General features: G+C 56.4%; 1 protein-coding gene across 1 annotated transcript in view; it reads left to right on the forward strand.

Moving 5' to 3' along the window:
- Nucleotides 1-7,599, forward strand: part of LOC307053965 (death-inducer obliterator 1-like) — a gene marked incomplete at its 5' end in the record, with an annotated part of 29,926 nt that extends 22,327 nt beyond the window's left edge. Inside the window, 8 exon segments of the mRNA XM_079705449.1 lie at nucleotides 4,404-5,579; nucleotides 5,582-6,485; nucleotides 6,487-6,592; nucleotides 6,594-6,671; nucleotides 6,677-6,851; nucleotides 6,854-6,901; nucleotides 6,904-7,106; nucleotides 7,110-7,599. Of these exon segments, the coding sequence (XP_079561575.1) occupies nucleotides 4,404-5,579; nucleotides 5,582-6,485; nucleotides 6,487-6,592; nucleotides 6,594-6,671; nucleotides 6,677-6,851; nucleotides 6,854-6,901; nucleotides 6,904-7,106; nucleotides 7,110-7,418 (2,999 nt within the window). The 3' untranslated portion in view covers nucleotides 7,419-7,599.
- Between the last annotated feature and the right edge of the window lie 6,598 nt (nucleotides 7,600-14,197).

Raw genomic sequence — 14,197 nt, forward strand, 5'->3', positions numbered from 1 at the left:
AATCGAAGGGCTTCTAAATCTCAGCTTGTTTAATTTAGTATATATGTTTTTAATTCTAGGGGCTTTATTCACGGAAGGAAGAGCAGTCAGATGGGACGCTGGGCCTAGGCCAGGGTGCCCGGCCCTCCCGAGGGGGTGGGGGGCGCCTGTCGAGGGCCCTCGGGCATCTAAGGTGTGGACCACCCTGAGCAGAGGACAGGGACCTGCCTTCCGAGGCACTGCCGGGAGAGGGCCATTCTCTTAGGCTGGCTCCATCCGTGGTGTCTGCCTTCTGTCCTCACTCTTAACTGCTTCCTGAACAGCAGACCGTTTCCGTGACTTGCAGTATTGTCAGATAAAAGCACGTCTTCAGTTTCTGCGTGTCTTCCTGCGTAGCTGTGTACAGATGTTGTAATCAAAGGCAAAATGGTGCTGAATGGAAAGTGCTTCTCTCTCCTTTGAAATCAATGAATATTTCATGGAAACTGGCCATTGTTTGTCTGAATTTGAACCATTTGGTAGCTCTTGGTGCCCATCCAGGTGCACTGTGAGGGAGGACTGTCTCCACCTTGCTTTGCCTCAGCCGACGCCAGTGTGCTTCTGGCTGTGCAGGCGGCGGTGCTGCGCTGGGGGCGCCTGGACACGGGCGGGCGGACGGACGGATGGACGACGCTCTCCTCACTGGGACGCGGAGCCCTGGCTTTGCTCAGGTCTTAGGGACCCAAGAGTGGGAGCGGGCGAAGTCTGCATGGGAGCCGAGTGTGGCGGGCGGGCAGCTGCTTCTCCCTGTATTTGCTGGGTCTCTGCCCAAGTCCTCTTTGAGGATGTTTGTTGCTAACTCTAGCACAGTTTCTGTTCCCGCAGGTGTGGACGTTTTGTCTTGTCGGACTCAGACCATAAAAAGGTGTTCACTGTAAATACTGAAGAGTGGAGCATGCCAGGTTGATTTAGGGGTAAAAGCCTCATTTGATAGTTGGGCAGCTTTCAGCTGGTTTATTAATTAAAACTAAACCTCGTCTCCCGCTGTGCCACGTCCAAGGTGCATGGGGGCTGCTTCCCCCGCGGCCCTGTTGCTGACACACCCGGACACAGATCCTGGTTTGGGTCTTGGCTCAGGAAATCCACACACACCTTTTCAGCTGTCCCTCGTCCCTGGGTTTGTCCACTTCTCTCTTTGTACGGGTGGTCTGGGGCTGACCCGTTCTTTCACCGTGAAGACTCGGGGACCTACATGCAGCTAGGAAGGCTCGTTTCAACCACACGGGACATTGTGGACACGTTTGCTCCCGCAGTTCGGAGGGGGTCGGGCAGGGGTGCCGACACCCCGGTGCTCAGTCTGACCAGTACCCCTTGTCTGGAAATGATAGTTCAGTGGCCTCCCACCTAGTTCTCATCTACTTGATGAGTCATAAGCCTCACCACTACCCTCAAAGGGAGGTCGGTAAGTAAGCACCCCCCTTGTAACCATGGGACAGAGGCCCTGTGCGGAGCCGGCGCGGCGCCCCGGACCCCCAGAGGGAGCCCTGTCTCTGCACACAGCCAGCGTGCTCACTGCTGCTGCGCCGTCTCGGGGCGCCCTTTCCTCTCCAGGGGTCACACTCAACAGTGGGCGCGCCCACAGGGGCCCCAGGCAGAAAATGGGGCCTTCGGGGGAAAGCTGCCCCTGCCACCGCCCCAGTGGTAGTAGCCCTTTGACTGTGTCCAGCGTGCCCTTGCCAGGCGCCTGTCGTGAGGGTGCGGAGCGGGGTGGAGCCAGACGTGCCCTCACCTCCCTGAAGGTCACTGCCGAGACCCCGGTAGCACTGTGAATCATATTCTTCCACGAGTCAGTCATCTCCACGGTGCTAGTTACATTTCAAGTCTCCATGCAGCCATAACGTGCACAGGGGAAGTAGAGAAGGTTTGACTGCTTCAAAAACAGCCCAATTCAAATGTAAAATCCTGGGGAAGATTAGTGGGGAAATGCATAACTAACACTCCTCCAACTCTGGAGCTTTGTTAGATCGCTTATGGGTGTGTGTAGATGAAGTAGTTGAGAGCTGAAAGCATTTAAAAATACTAGCTGCTTAGTTAGATGCTGGTCTCCAGGGAGTTTACTGTTTTCGAAACAAATGTAAATGTTAAGTAATTGAATGCTACCCTCAGCTGTGATGCCTGTGACCGCAAAGGGTAGAGTCTAGAGAATTTTGCCAAGTCTGGGGTGTATCCTTTTTGTTAGGAGGCATATAAAGCTGTTGCAAGTTGTAGGGCTGGCACACCTCCCGAGGACAGGACCCCATCTCCCTGGATTTAACGCAGTGCCTTAGCCTCCACACACAGCATCTTTGACCTGAAACGTGATTCATGCCGCAAGCCCTGGTGTTGGCACCTTAGAGGTTTAGCTCTTCACAGGTAGCATAGCCCATCTGCATTGAGGACAGTGAGGACAGTCGTGGGCCCTGGGCTGCTGAGAGGACGCCCCCGGCCAGGGCTCCCCAGCCCTCCCCGCCCCCGCCCGCGTGGCCGAGCACATTCCTCTGCTGCTCCTGCTCACGGGGCTGGCCAATGCTCCAGCGTGTGGCTCGGCTGGGGACCTGTTCTGCCAGCTCTGGGGCCGTGTCGGTGACAGTCGGTCCAGAGAGGGCCACGAGAGCCAGTTGAGCTATTGACTATGCCCCAGACTGGATATTAGTGAGCTGTAAATTATTCAGTAAGTGGCTGTTACAGCGAGTGAGAGATTTACTATTTTAAGTTAGAATAATTCATTTTGATTAGAAAGCGAACTTGATAGAGCATCTTTCACATCTGAGCAGAACCATCTGGATGCCATGCTCAGTGCAGTGGGCCTGGCCTTCCTGTGTCGACGCCCTCCTTTGCCCAGCTCCTCCTTCCCCTGAGTCACCACTGTCATTAGAAGGGCAGGCAGAGGACATTCTGGAAGCCATTCCTCTTACCATGAGTGGGTGTCTTCATGGGCACCTCAGCCCTTGAATGTCAGCCTGTGAAACGAGGCGCTGAGCACAGTGAGGAGGGGGGCCAGCAGTACCTCGCCGATCCATGCGGATGCTGGGCCAGCCCAGCTCCCTCTGGCATGCCAGGTCTTCCTCCTCCTCGGGGGCGGGACGGGACATCCGCCACCCTCGTGCTCGGCATGTCACCCCATCTCTGTTGGAATTTAGGAAGGGTGACAGGCGCTCAGAACTACACAGAGGGTTTCTAGGGACAACTCTTTGATCTGTGATCAACTTCAAATCACAGAAAGAATAGGAAAAACAGTGCTGATTTTCTTTTTTAGTGAGTCAACAAAAAATATATAGCATGAATGTCTTTTACACAATAGTGATTTATGTGTAAATTGAGTTTATACAATTTAATTTAAAATATGCTGTTGAAACAAAATTTTGGTGCCGTGTTTATCGTTTCTCCCTAACTTACTGATCTGTGACGTGGGCTTCTCTGTTCCCCTGTTGGTATTCCAGGTTTGTTATTACTGTGAGGGTGGCGGAGCCGTACAGAAACAGTAGCATTCCTGGTCCAGTGCACCACAATCCAGAATGTGTGGACCAAGAATTTGTTAAGAAATCATTATGTTTTAAGAACTGTGCAATGTTCTGAAATTCCCAGCGTGTTCTCCACGTGGTGTGTCCTCTGTTGCCCCTGTCCTGAACACCTTTGGGCTTTAAGCCGCACGTCCTGTGTTGACAGAGACCTGAGCGTTCGGTAGCTTTTGAGAAGTTACTGGTCATTGAATGTCTTTCTAAACCTGCAAGAACATTTGTTTTAGGCAGTTTGGTCAGCATCACTTTTCCCATCAATTGTCATTTTGACACCAGTGACTCATGAACTTACCGAAGGGCGTGTGCTATATCGATCCGTATAATTTTGTTGATCATTATAATTGAGTTGTAGAATTGGTCCTTAATTGAACCTTTAATTTTAGTATGAATAGCTTAATTTACATATTGCAGCTCATAAGTTAAAGTCGAAAGGGGGTGCTGCCTTCCTGATTTGTAGCAAGAGGCAAATGAAGGTACACGGCTAAGAGTTTGTTTAGAAAACATCCTGGTACATACAGGCTTCACTCCCAGTAGGTGAACGGCCTGGAGTGTGTGCGTGCTGGCCTTCCCCACCTCCCCCAGCGCGCCTCTACCCTAGCGTTGTGTATAATTGAAAACCTGTAATAATTTTAGCACTGGGCGAATGCGCGTGTGCATTGGGCCCTTGGTTTTGTGGTCTGTGGGCCCGTCAGGCTGGGCAGGTGCGCGGTGCAGTCTGCGTCTTTTGCGGCCGGTCTTCGAACACTTGGTTCTATTTTGCCACAGAATTTCCCCCTCCTCCTCCCTCTGGAAACCATCCCCCCGCTGCCCTTCACACCCAGAGTTGACCCCTGAAGGACAAAAGCTACAATTCGATTCTAAAATTTGCACAACTGTTTTGCTTTTTAGGTCTTGAGTCACCGCGTCCAAACATAATACTGGGGTTAGTAATCTGCCAAAAAATACAGCGGCCTTCAAATGCTGGCAAATTAGACAAGACAGAGGAGAAGCGGCCCCGTATTGAGACACAAGAAGAAATGGATGCCGTCCACCCCAGAATGCCAGCAGCCCTGCTCCCTGAAAAGAAGCCCCGCAAGTACCCGCTGCGCCCAGGGAACGCGGCTGTGAGCACCACACCCCCGGGGTCTCCCCCACCCCCAGCCCCTCCTCCAGAAGCACCAGGTGCGCCGGCCTCATCTTCCGGGTTACAGATACCGTCGTCGCTCAAACCAGGAGCCACGAACACTGTCACAGCATCACCCGCGTCAGTGACGGTTGCGGTGGCCGCTTCCTCTGTCACTTCCTCTTCTTCACCCCTAGAATATATCCTGCAGACTCTCTTCGGGAAGAAGAAGGCGTTTGACACCCCCACCGAAGAGCCTGCCGAGTCGGCCCCAGCCCCCCACCAAGACTCGAGAGCCAAAGCCGGCGGCGGGGTGCCGTCGGCGCTTCTGCTGGACCCAATTGTCCAGCAGTTTGGTCAGCTCTCCAAAGACAGAGCTCTGGAGGAGGAGGAAGACGACAGGCCGTATGACCCCGAGGAAGAGGACGGTCCTGAGAGAGCCTTGGACACTCAGCTCGGAGACCGCGGGAGACGCCAGGACGCGGACAAGGCCGCGGAGGCAGCTGAGCGGGAGGAGGTGGCCTATGACCCGGAGGACGAGACGATCCTAGAAGAAGCCAAAGTGACCGTGGACGACCTGCCCACCAGAATGTGTGTGGACGCGCACGGCGGGCCTGGCCTGCAGGCGCCCTCCCTGGCCGAGCGGCAGCAGATGATAGAGGAGCTCACCAAGCAGATCGAGGAGCAGCAGAAGCAGGTGGAGGAGCAGGAGGAGGCGCTCAGGCAGCAGAGGGCGGCCATCGGGGCCTCCATGGCCCACTTCTGGGTGTCGGACGCGCTCATGTCGCCGCCGCCGCCCAAGCCCGCGCTGCTGCCGCAGGAGCCGCAGGCCGCGGCCAAGGCGGCCGCGCCCCCCGCTGGCAGCCAGGCCCCGGGCCCGAGCGACGAGGCGCGGCTGAGCCGGGACCCGCGGCAGGCCCGGCGGCTGGCCACGGAGAGCAACGAGAGCGAGGCCGCGCCCCGAGGCCCCCGCCGGCCAGAGTAGCGCCCGGAGGGGCCGCTGCTCCCCCGGGGCCACTTCCAGCCCAGGAGGAGCCAGAGTCAGCCCCTCCACCGTGGGCTCCGGGCGAAGAGGCCCCACTGCCGGCCAAGCAGGACGGCCCCCTGCGGGAGCCCACAGAAAGCCCGGGGCCTGCGGGCGCGGCCGGCGCGGAGGGCGCGGCCAGGCCTGCCCGGGAGGTGCTGCTGCCCACGCTGCAGGGCACCTCCTTCCAGCCCCTCTTCCCTTGGCAGCACGACGGCCAGACCTTCCACCCTCCCGGAAGAAGGGATTCTTTCTCGGGTCCAGTGTACGCCTGTCAGGAAAAACCTCTGGGCTCTTGCCAGTACGAGGATCAGAGAAATGCTCGGTTTCCCAAAAAACGTGACTCCCTGGCAGCTGAAACCGAAAGAGACAGAGAGCCACAGCCCAGGCCGGCTGAGGGGGCCGGCACGTTCCCCACCGCAGCAGAGAAAGGGGGGCCTCGGCCCCAGTTCCGAGGCCAGCGGGAGCCTGCACCGCGCGTTCTCGGGATGTCGGGCTTTCACGGCCCCAATTTCACAGGCCCACGGGGGCCAGTCCCTCCGATCTCGGAAGAGAATTCGAATAACGATGGGCCGAGAGGGGGGCCTCCACCAGGCAGATTCGGGCCCCCAAACGGGCCCATCCCTTCTTTGTTCTCAGGGCCACACGGGCCACCTCCCTACAGGGATGGGAGGGGCCCACCCGTCTCCCACGTGGGCGGGCCCAGGGGAGCAGGGCCGCCTCCATTTGGAGACCGCAAGGACCCCCACGGGGAGAAGAGGGAGTTCCCGGAGGCCCCGTACGGTGAGGCCTCGGGCCCCCCTGGCCAGAGCGAGGGGCCCGAGCAGGCCCCGTTCCTGGGAAACGGGCACCGCGCCTTTCCAGTTCGGGGGCCAGAGGAGGCCTCTGCTGTCACAGTTCAAAGGACCCCGAGGTGGCCCTCCTCCCCCTCAGTTCAGAGGTCAGAGAGGCCCCCACCGCGGGCCACTTTGTGGGCCCGAGGGGGCCACACCCTGGGCAGTTTGAAGGCCCAATGGGCCAAGCTCCTGGATTCGACCCAGGGGGATGCAGCCTCAGCGGTTCGAAGAGCAGAGGGTCCACTCGCCGCCCAGGTTCACCGGCCAGAGGGCAGCGGCGCCCTTGCCCTTTGGGGGGCCCCGGGGGGCCACTCCCTTCCCGGAGAAGAGCGAATCGGTGCTTCCACACTTCCACTGCCAGGGCCCAGCCACCCCAGAGCCAAACTGGCGCCCCGGGCGCTGCTGGAGCTGCGCAGCCACCCACCGCGCCGGCCCCAGGCCCCGAGGCCGAATTCCGCGAGGGCAGGGGCCACGAGTACAGAGGCCCAGGCTGCAAGGGGCGGCCCCGGGACAAGGCCCCGGAGGAGCCCGAGGCCCCACCGCCCGACAGCCGCCCGGGCCAGGCCCTCGAGGACCGGCGGCGTGAGCGGGAGCGTGGGAAGCCATGGGAGCGGGAACGCGCCCGGACCTAGAGCCGCGAGCAGGACTGGGACCGAGGCCGAGAGTGGGACCAACCCCGCGACAAGGACACTGGCCGCGAGTGGGACCGCGGCCGCGAGCGCAACGCGGGCAGGGCCGAGCAGCGCAAGTGGCACTGGGCCCGAGGACGGAGCTGCCACCGCGACCGCAGACGTGAGCGGGAGAGGTCCTGCAGCAGGGACCACGAAGGCGACAAGGCCCGCGAGGAGGAGTGCCGCAGGGACCGCAGTCGGAGCCCGGAGCGACCCCGGGACCCCAAGGCCGCGGCCCCGCGGGGCGCCGCCCCCGCCACCCAGACCTAGGGCCGCCCGTGAAGCCGCGCTCACATGCTAAGCAGGTGGTCTTGGAAAGAGCTGGGAGCTGACGCACAGGACAGAACCTTCTGGACTTGAGAAATTACTGTAATTTTGTGTGTGATTATTTCTTACAAAATTTCACACCTTTACAATTCTGACGCTTTTTAAATAAAAACAAAAAACTAAGAACTCTTTAACATGTCCATTTGAATGTACTGAAATGGGAAAGTATCTACAAGAGCATATTGCTTTTCAGAGTATAAAGTTATCTTTTCTCATAACTTGACTGTTGTAAATTTTAAGGGAGTTTAGTGGACCTCAGAGCCATACCTTTCCTGACATCTTCTCATCTGTGATACCTGTTTCCAGAAGCTAACTTCACAGGGTTCGGGGCAGGCGGCCGCGTGTTTCTGTGCATGGCTGTGTCAGCTCGTCTCTGGAATGTTGAGAAACACCAGACTTACAGGTGCATCTTTCTCTTGTCATGAAGAAATTTGAAATACAAATTTCAACCAGGAAACAAAAACACATTTCTTGGTTTTGCTCAGTGTTTAGGTATCGCCTTACATGTTCCCCCCAGCCCCAAACAGGATTAAAAGCAACATCTGCATAGAAATTGTGGAATTTTAAAGAACAATTTATTTTGAAAGGTGTAAATTTTACCAGCCTAAAGAAAGTGAGAAAAGAAAGCAATCAAGTGTACTTTAAAAGGCAGGGTGGGTGGAGGGAGTAGGTTTCTTTGATTTGGATGATCAGGAACGTTTTTGTTTGTTGAACTTTACCATCTGAGCGGTTCGTTCTCTGTCCCGGGAAAGGTGCACGAGCTCTGCACTGTGGTACTTGTCAGGTGACAAATCTCAACGTTTGTCGTTGAAACGGAACAATATTTGTGTAAAGCCTGAGATAAAATAGTGATACTAGCTTAAGAACTGCCAACTAGAAAGCTTTTCACTGTGAGACACAGTATACCGCTTCTCGTCATGTGTATTTTCCAAGTACTTCTGAAGTGCGAAAGAGAGAAAAAACGTGCTCGTTTATTTGACTGTACAAAGAAACTTTGATAATTTTTTTATATTTTCATAAAGTTACTTTTGCAAACATAAAATGAGAGAATTTCATTTTTTCTTTGGAGTCTGTTCCATTGAACATCACTACAGATTTTTCAGTTTCTAGCAAAAACGTTTAAGTTATGAGAACATCGAGAACTTAGCAATTTGGAGTGATTGGTGTTAGAGACCCTGTCAGTAGGTTACGTTAAAGTGGCGACGAGTTCCAACATCTAACGACATGTGAAGGCTTTTTTACGTGTAAAACAAAATTTTTCTAATTTACAACAAATGTAAAAAATGAAGTGTGTTTGTTTAGGTTTACTTGATAGAAATTTTTGTAAATTGTATTTTATATTGCAAAGAATTATATCACTGTACATTAAAACATGGAGCTTCATAGCTTTGTTACTTGAAGTAGAATAAGCATCTACAGAAGGTTTTCTGTCTGGTGTGGCATCGCGTTGGAAAGTCGGGTCTGGAGAGGGATGCGTCAGCTCCCGCTTCTTGGCAGTCGGCGTGGTGTGGGCATCGGTGCCCTTTGGCCTGAAGACGCCTGCCGGATGCACCCCGTTCCCGGGATGGTTCCAGCACAGGACCCCATGTCGAGCAGGAAGCCCGAGGCCACCAAGGGAAGAACGGAGGAGCGCACGGTCAGGGGATGACAGAGACGTGGGCCCGGGTGGGGGGGGGTGCTGTCGGTCGACAAAGGTACCGACGGGGTCGGCAGGCACCCAAAAGTCCCGGCCGCTGACTCGGGCCTTAAAGGAGCACTGGGCGGGTCACGAGCGTGTGGTGAGGCAGAGCTGGTGGCCCAGGCACCTTGCTGGGTGGAATAAGGGGCAGGGGCTGGACCAGCAGATGCGGTGCCTTCAGGTCAGGGAAGCGGCCGCCGCTGGGAGGAAAAGAGAAAGGTGTGGGCCTTGCCCTTGAACTTCAGGGCCACCGGTGACTGGCCCCAACGTGGTGGCCCTTGTGCTAGCATTTAGCTTCTCAACAAGTTTGTGCACCCAATGCCCACCGTGAGCCCAGACAGCCAGAAAACATCCCTCGGGCAGGACAGGCTCTACCCCTGTGGGCTGGAGAGTCAGTAGCTTACGGTCTGGTTTACTCGGCTGAGCGCACGAGAAACCAGGGGAAAGTGCCGCAAAGCAGGGGTCCCGCAAGGGGACGCCGCCATCACTGCCGTCTCAGAAAGGCGTCAGGCCAGGCGAGGCCTGGAGGGTGGCCGCTCATCTACGGAGAACCCACCGCGCTAGCCTGACCTTGGGGAAGACCGCCCTACGGTGACCTCCCGCCAAAGAGGAAATCCCGAATCCTGCAGGAGAGACGCCGAGCAGGGCTGGGCACGGTGCCTGGCTCCAAAACGCGTGAGTTCCTCCGGCCTGCAGGCTGATGTCCAAGCAGTTTTCCCAAAACGTCGGGGAAAATATGCCCAAGTTTTAAAATCCTCCGTCCCTGGAGTACAGCTGGGACATTTGCATCCTCCCCAATCCCTGCTTTATCTGCTGCAGAGAATATACTCCCGCGGCGCGCGCAGCTCTGTCCTCACGCTGCCAGCTTCCCCTGCTCTCCTCCAGGACCAGCCCTGACGGCTCCAACCCGTGACCCCGTTTAGCCAAAATCACTCACACGCAATCAGGTGCGCCATGCAGAGCTTGGCTCTCCGGAAACCTGGCATGAGGACTCCCTCCCGCTGGAGGCCTCGAGGCCCGCGGTGCCTGGCAGGGCCCCGTATCCCATCCAGCTCCGCAGAGGCAACCGTCGGGGAGGATGAAAGCAGCCTCCAAGGGAGGATCACACCCCAGGGGCCGGAACCTCCCCACCGCCGCACCAGCAGGGCCAGGGCCAGGGAGACAGCAGGGTGAGGGCACGGCGACGGGGACCAACTGGCTGTGCCCTTGAAGGGGCCTGAGCAAGGGTTGGGGGGGCCCCTCAGGGTGGGGATGGGAGCTCCTGGCTTGGGATGGCTCTGACGCCTGCTTCCCATCAGACATTTAGGACAGGGGAGGCCCTCCAACACCACCCACACTTTCCACCCAGCGGTCACCAAGGGCAGTCATCTGTCTCTTTTCCCTTAATCTTTTTTCCCCTCTATTTTTCTTTCACAAAATTGGGATTCTATACATTCTTGTATCTTTTCTTCACTTCTTATAACCAGGGCAATTCCCAAAGTGATCAAGTATTCATCAAGAGCATCATTTAGGACTTCCTTCGTGTTTCAGTGGTTAAGAATCCCCCTGCCGGGCTTCCCTGGTGGCACAGTGGTTGAGAGTCCGCCTGCCGATGCGGGGGACATAGGTTCGTGCCCCGGTCTGGGATGATCCCACATGCCGTGGAGCGGCTGGGCCCGTGAGCTATGGCCGCTGAGCCTGCGTGTCCGGAGCCTGTGCTCCTCAGCGGGAGAGGCCACAACAGTGAGAGGCCCGCGTACCGCCAAAAAAAAAAAAAAAAAGAGAGAAAAGAATCCACCTGCCAATGTAGGGAATACGGGTTCGAGCCCTGGTCCAGGAAGATCCCATGTGCCGCAGAGCAACGAAGCCCGCGAGCCACAACTACTGAGGCTGCGCTCTAGAGCCCTAGAGCCCGGGCTCCGCAACAAGAGGAGCCACTGCAATGAGAAGCCCGCGCACCGCAACGAAGAGTAGCCCCCACTCTCCGCAACTAGAGAAAGCCCGCGCGCAGCAACGAAGACCCAACGCGGCCAAAAATAAAAATATGTAAATATATTTGTATATTAAAAAAGGCATCATTTACATTTTTCACATTGTTCAAATGTTTCTAACTTCTACTTTGCAGAGAATGTGGGCTCCCTGGAGATTTGTGGGGTCCTGTGTGTTCCCAGAATGTGGGAAATGAAAGAGGTGTACCAAGAAAATCAAGATCTCCCAAATGCCGCCATCTGGAGACAACTGTTCTTAATGGTGTTTCTGGCCCACTTTTCCTGTACCCATGTTGCTGGTGTTCAGGTGAGGGGGTCACCAAGGAAGCACAGAGACTTTTTCCATCCTTGAGCTTCCCACGAGGGTGGGGCAGGCAGCCCTGGTGGCTGGAGCGGCTTGCAATGTCACTGAGGGTCCCCCGTGCTCTGCCAACCTCAGCTCATGACTCTTGTCCTCGTGTTTGCAAGGAGGCTGCCCCTGCAGCCATCACGTCATCACCTCACTGTTATAGGAGGAAGCCAGCAGGAGCGACAGAGCCTCTGTTCCCCTTTGAAATGTCTGGTTTGACCTCATTGGCCAGGTTGGCACACGGCCACCTCTGGCTACAAGGCAGCAAATCAGGGTATCAGGGTGTGCCAGAGAAAAAGAAGAGGAATACAGCCACTGTGGACCCCACCCCAGGGTGTCCCTTTACGTAAAGGGTCAGAAAACTGACTTAGCAAGCGCTGGCGAGGATGCGGGGTGGCGTGGAGGGAAGGTGGCACCGCCCTGGGGAAGAGCTGCGGGTTTCCAATCAGTGACTTGTCATTAAATTCCACACAAGCCGGCCACCCCCCGCTAGGCATTCACCCCAAAGCACGCATCATCAGTGAGGGCAACGTCACCCCAAGGGGATGAGAACCCAAGTACTTAGAGTGATTTATTCACAGTTGCCTACACCAGGAAACCACCCAGGTGCCCTTCAGTCAACACGGGGGTGGATCGTGGCCCAGCCACGGGGAGGAGGGAAGTGCATCCAGTGAGAGAGGCCCCAGACCAAGGCCACTGGCCGCAGGACCCCCTGAGGGACATGCTGGTGGGGGCAGGTTGCAGACAGGGTGGGGCGGGGGGGCCTCTAAGGGGCAGCACGAGGGAGGCATCTGGGGGACGGGGGCGTCCTGTCCGATGGCAGCGCTGCAGGCACAGCTGTTTGCACTTGTGACTTTGACCGTGAGCAACACCCAGACGCACAGGGAGACCAAGTGCTGGGCTGGCAGCTCCCAGGGAGAAGCCCCAGCCCCCGCGCACACACATGCACATGGATGCGCACACACGTGTGCACACACTGGCACACACACACACACGTGTCAGGAACGAAAAGAAAGCAGCTCAAGTGTGGAAGGCGAACCGGCCGCGGTCACGCTTCTCTCCCTGGACGATGTGCACCTTTCATCTGTAGTGGCGCACTCTTGGTTTTCAGAAAAGATCCCCACCCGTGTAATCAAGTGGTAAAGGAAAGCTTTCCTTTTGTTTGGAAAACAAGGAGTGGGGAGGGAGGAGGAGGGCAGAGGGAAGGAGAGGAGCCCCGTGCAGCGGCCTCGGGTCCCTCTGCCGCTGCTTTTCTCAGTCACGCTATCACCCCCGTCAGGACGGCCCTGTGCATCCCTGGCTCTGGCGTCCTGCTGCATCGTGCCTTATTCTAGGCCAGTCCTGGAATCCCTCCACCCTGCTGGGCATTCGGACCCGATTCTCTCCAGCACTGGCTCCACCACTTGCTGCTCTTACTGTGTTGTGATTTTGCAGTTTTAACTGAAGACTCGACCCTTCCCTGCCTCTGCTGGCCTCTGACTCCTGCTGCCCTGCCCCTCGTCACTGGAGTGTTCATCTCTTGACCCCGCGAGCTCAAACTCACGTTAATTTCCTTTGAAGTTCAAAAGCAGTTGCTCAAACTTTCCTTTAGTTTGTCTTTCCTTCTGAGCATTGCGTGTGCGTGTGTGTGTGTGTGTGTGATTAATCAATACTTTATTAGCTGAGGAACTTTCGAGCAAGCAGAAGGAAACTTGTATTTTGTTCAATGTCCTATTTCTCAGTCCTATAAATCTATTAAACAATACTTTTAGAGATATTTAAACACAATATCGAACACTTAAACACCAAATTAAATACTGAACAATTTTTCCAAATATTTAGAAATCGGTCACAAAGGTATTTTATCGAATTCTCCTAAGCCGCAGATTGAAATCACATCTCAAACAAAGGCTTCTCCGATTCTTTTACTCCTTAAGGAGCGAACAAAACTCACAAATCACAGCAATAACACGATGCTCAGCAAATGGTTTACAGACGCCGGTGCCGTGGGTTTCTCCGTCTCTTCGTTATCTGGATCAGAGAGAGACAGAAGAGGAGAGGGAGGGAGAGAAGAGGAAGACAGGGATGGGGGGACGCATCAGGGCTTGGTCTGCAGGCTTAGCCCCAGCTGTGGGAGCTGCTGCGGCCAGAGCTGGACGGGAAGGACGGGCAGAGGGGAGGGCGTGGAGGGCGAGGTGAGGCCAGGCCGGGCCCCACGAGGATGGACTAGCCCCTCTCACGTGTTTCTCTCTACCTCCAGCCTGGACGGTGCGGACAGCAGCCTGAGAAGCTGGCACACTTTGTCATAGAGGTTACAGGCACACCTGGCCCGAGGGAGGCTGAGCGGGCCCGGGAGGTGGCGTGGCCAGTGGGGACACTGCCCCCAACAAGGCGAATGCTACGCGTGTGACCCCAGGTCGACCGTCCGAGTTGAAATATCGGTGTGGCTGTTGCTTCCCTTCTGGTCTCCAGATCTCGTGCAGAACTGTCTCTGCTGACCCCCTCAACCGCGAACACGCAGCAGAGGGGCTTCTAAGAAAAGGGGCCTGGCTAGCCGCCCCGCGCCCATCATCTCAGCCCCCGCGCGCCTGCATGCCTTGCTTACAGGCGCCCTTTGAGCCAAATTCCTAAAGGAAGACAGGCACAAAGTCACCTCCCACCCAACGCGACGCCCCCATCGCCACTGTCCCCGCCCCCAGAAGAGGGGACCGGACCTCCCGTCACTTCTGGGTGGGCTGCCCGGTCCTGC

This window comes from Hyperoodon ampullatus, assembly GCF_949752795.1.
Source record: "Hyperoodon ampullatus genome assembly, chromosome: 5".
Taxonomy (NCBI): domain Eukaryota; kingdom Metazoa; phylum Chordata; class Mammalia; order Artiodactyla; family Ziphiidae; genus Hyperoodon; species Hyperoodon ampullatus.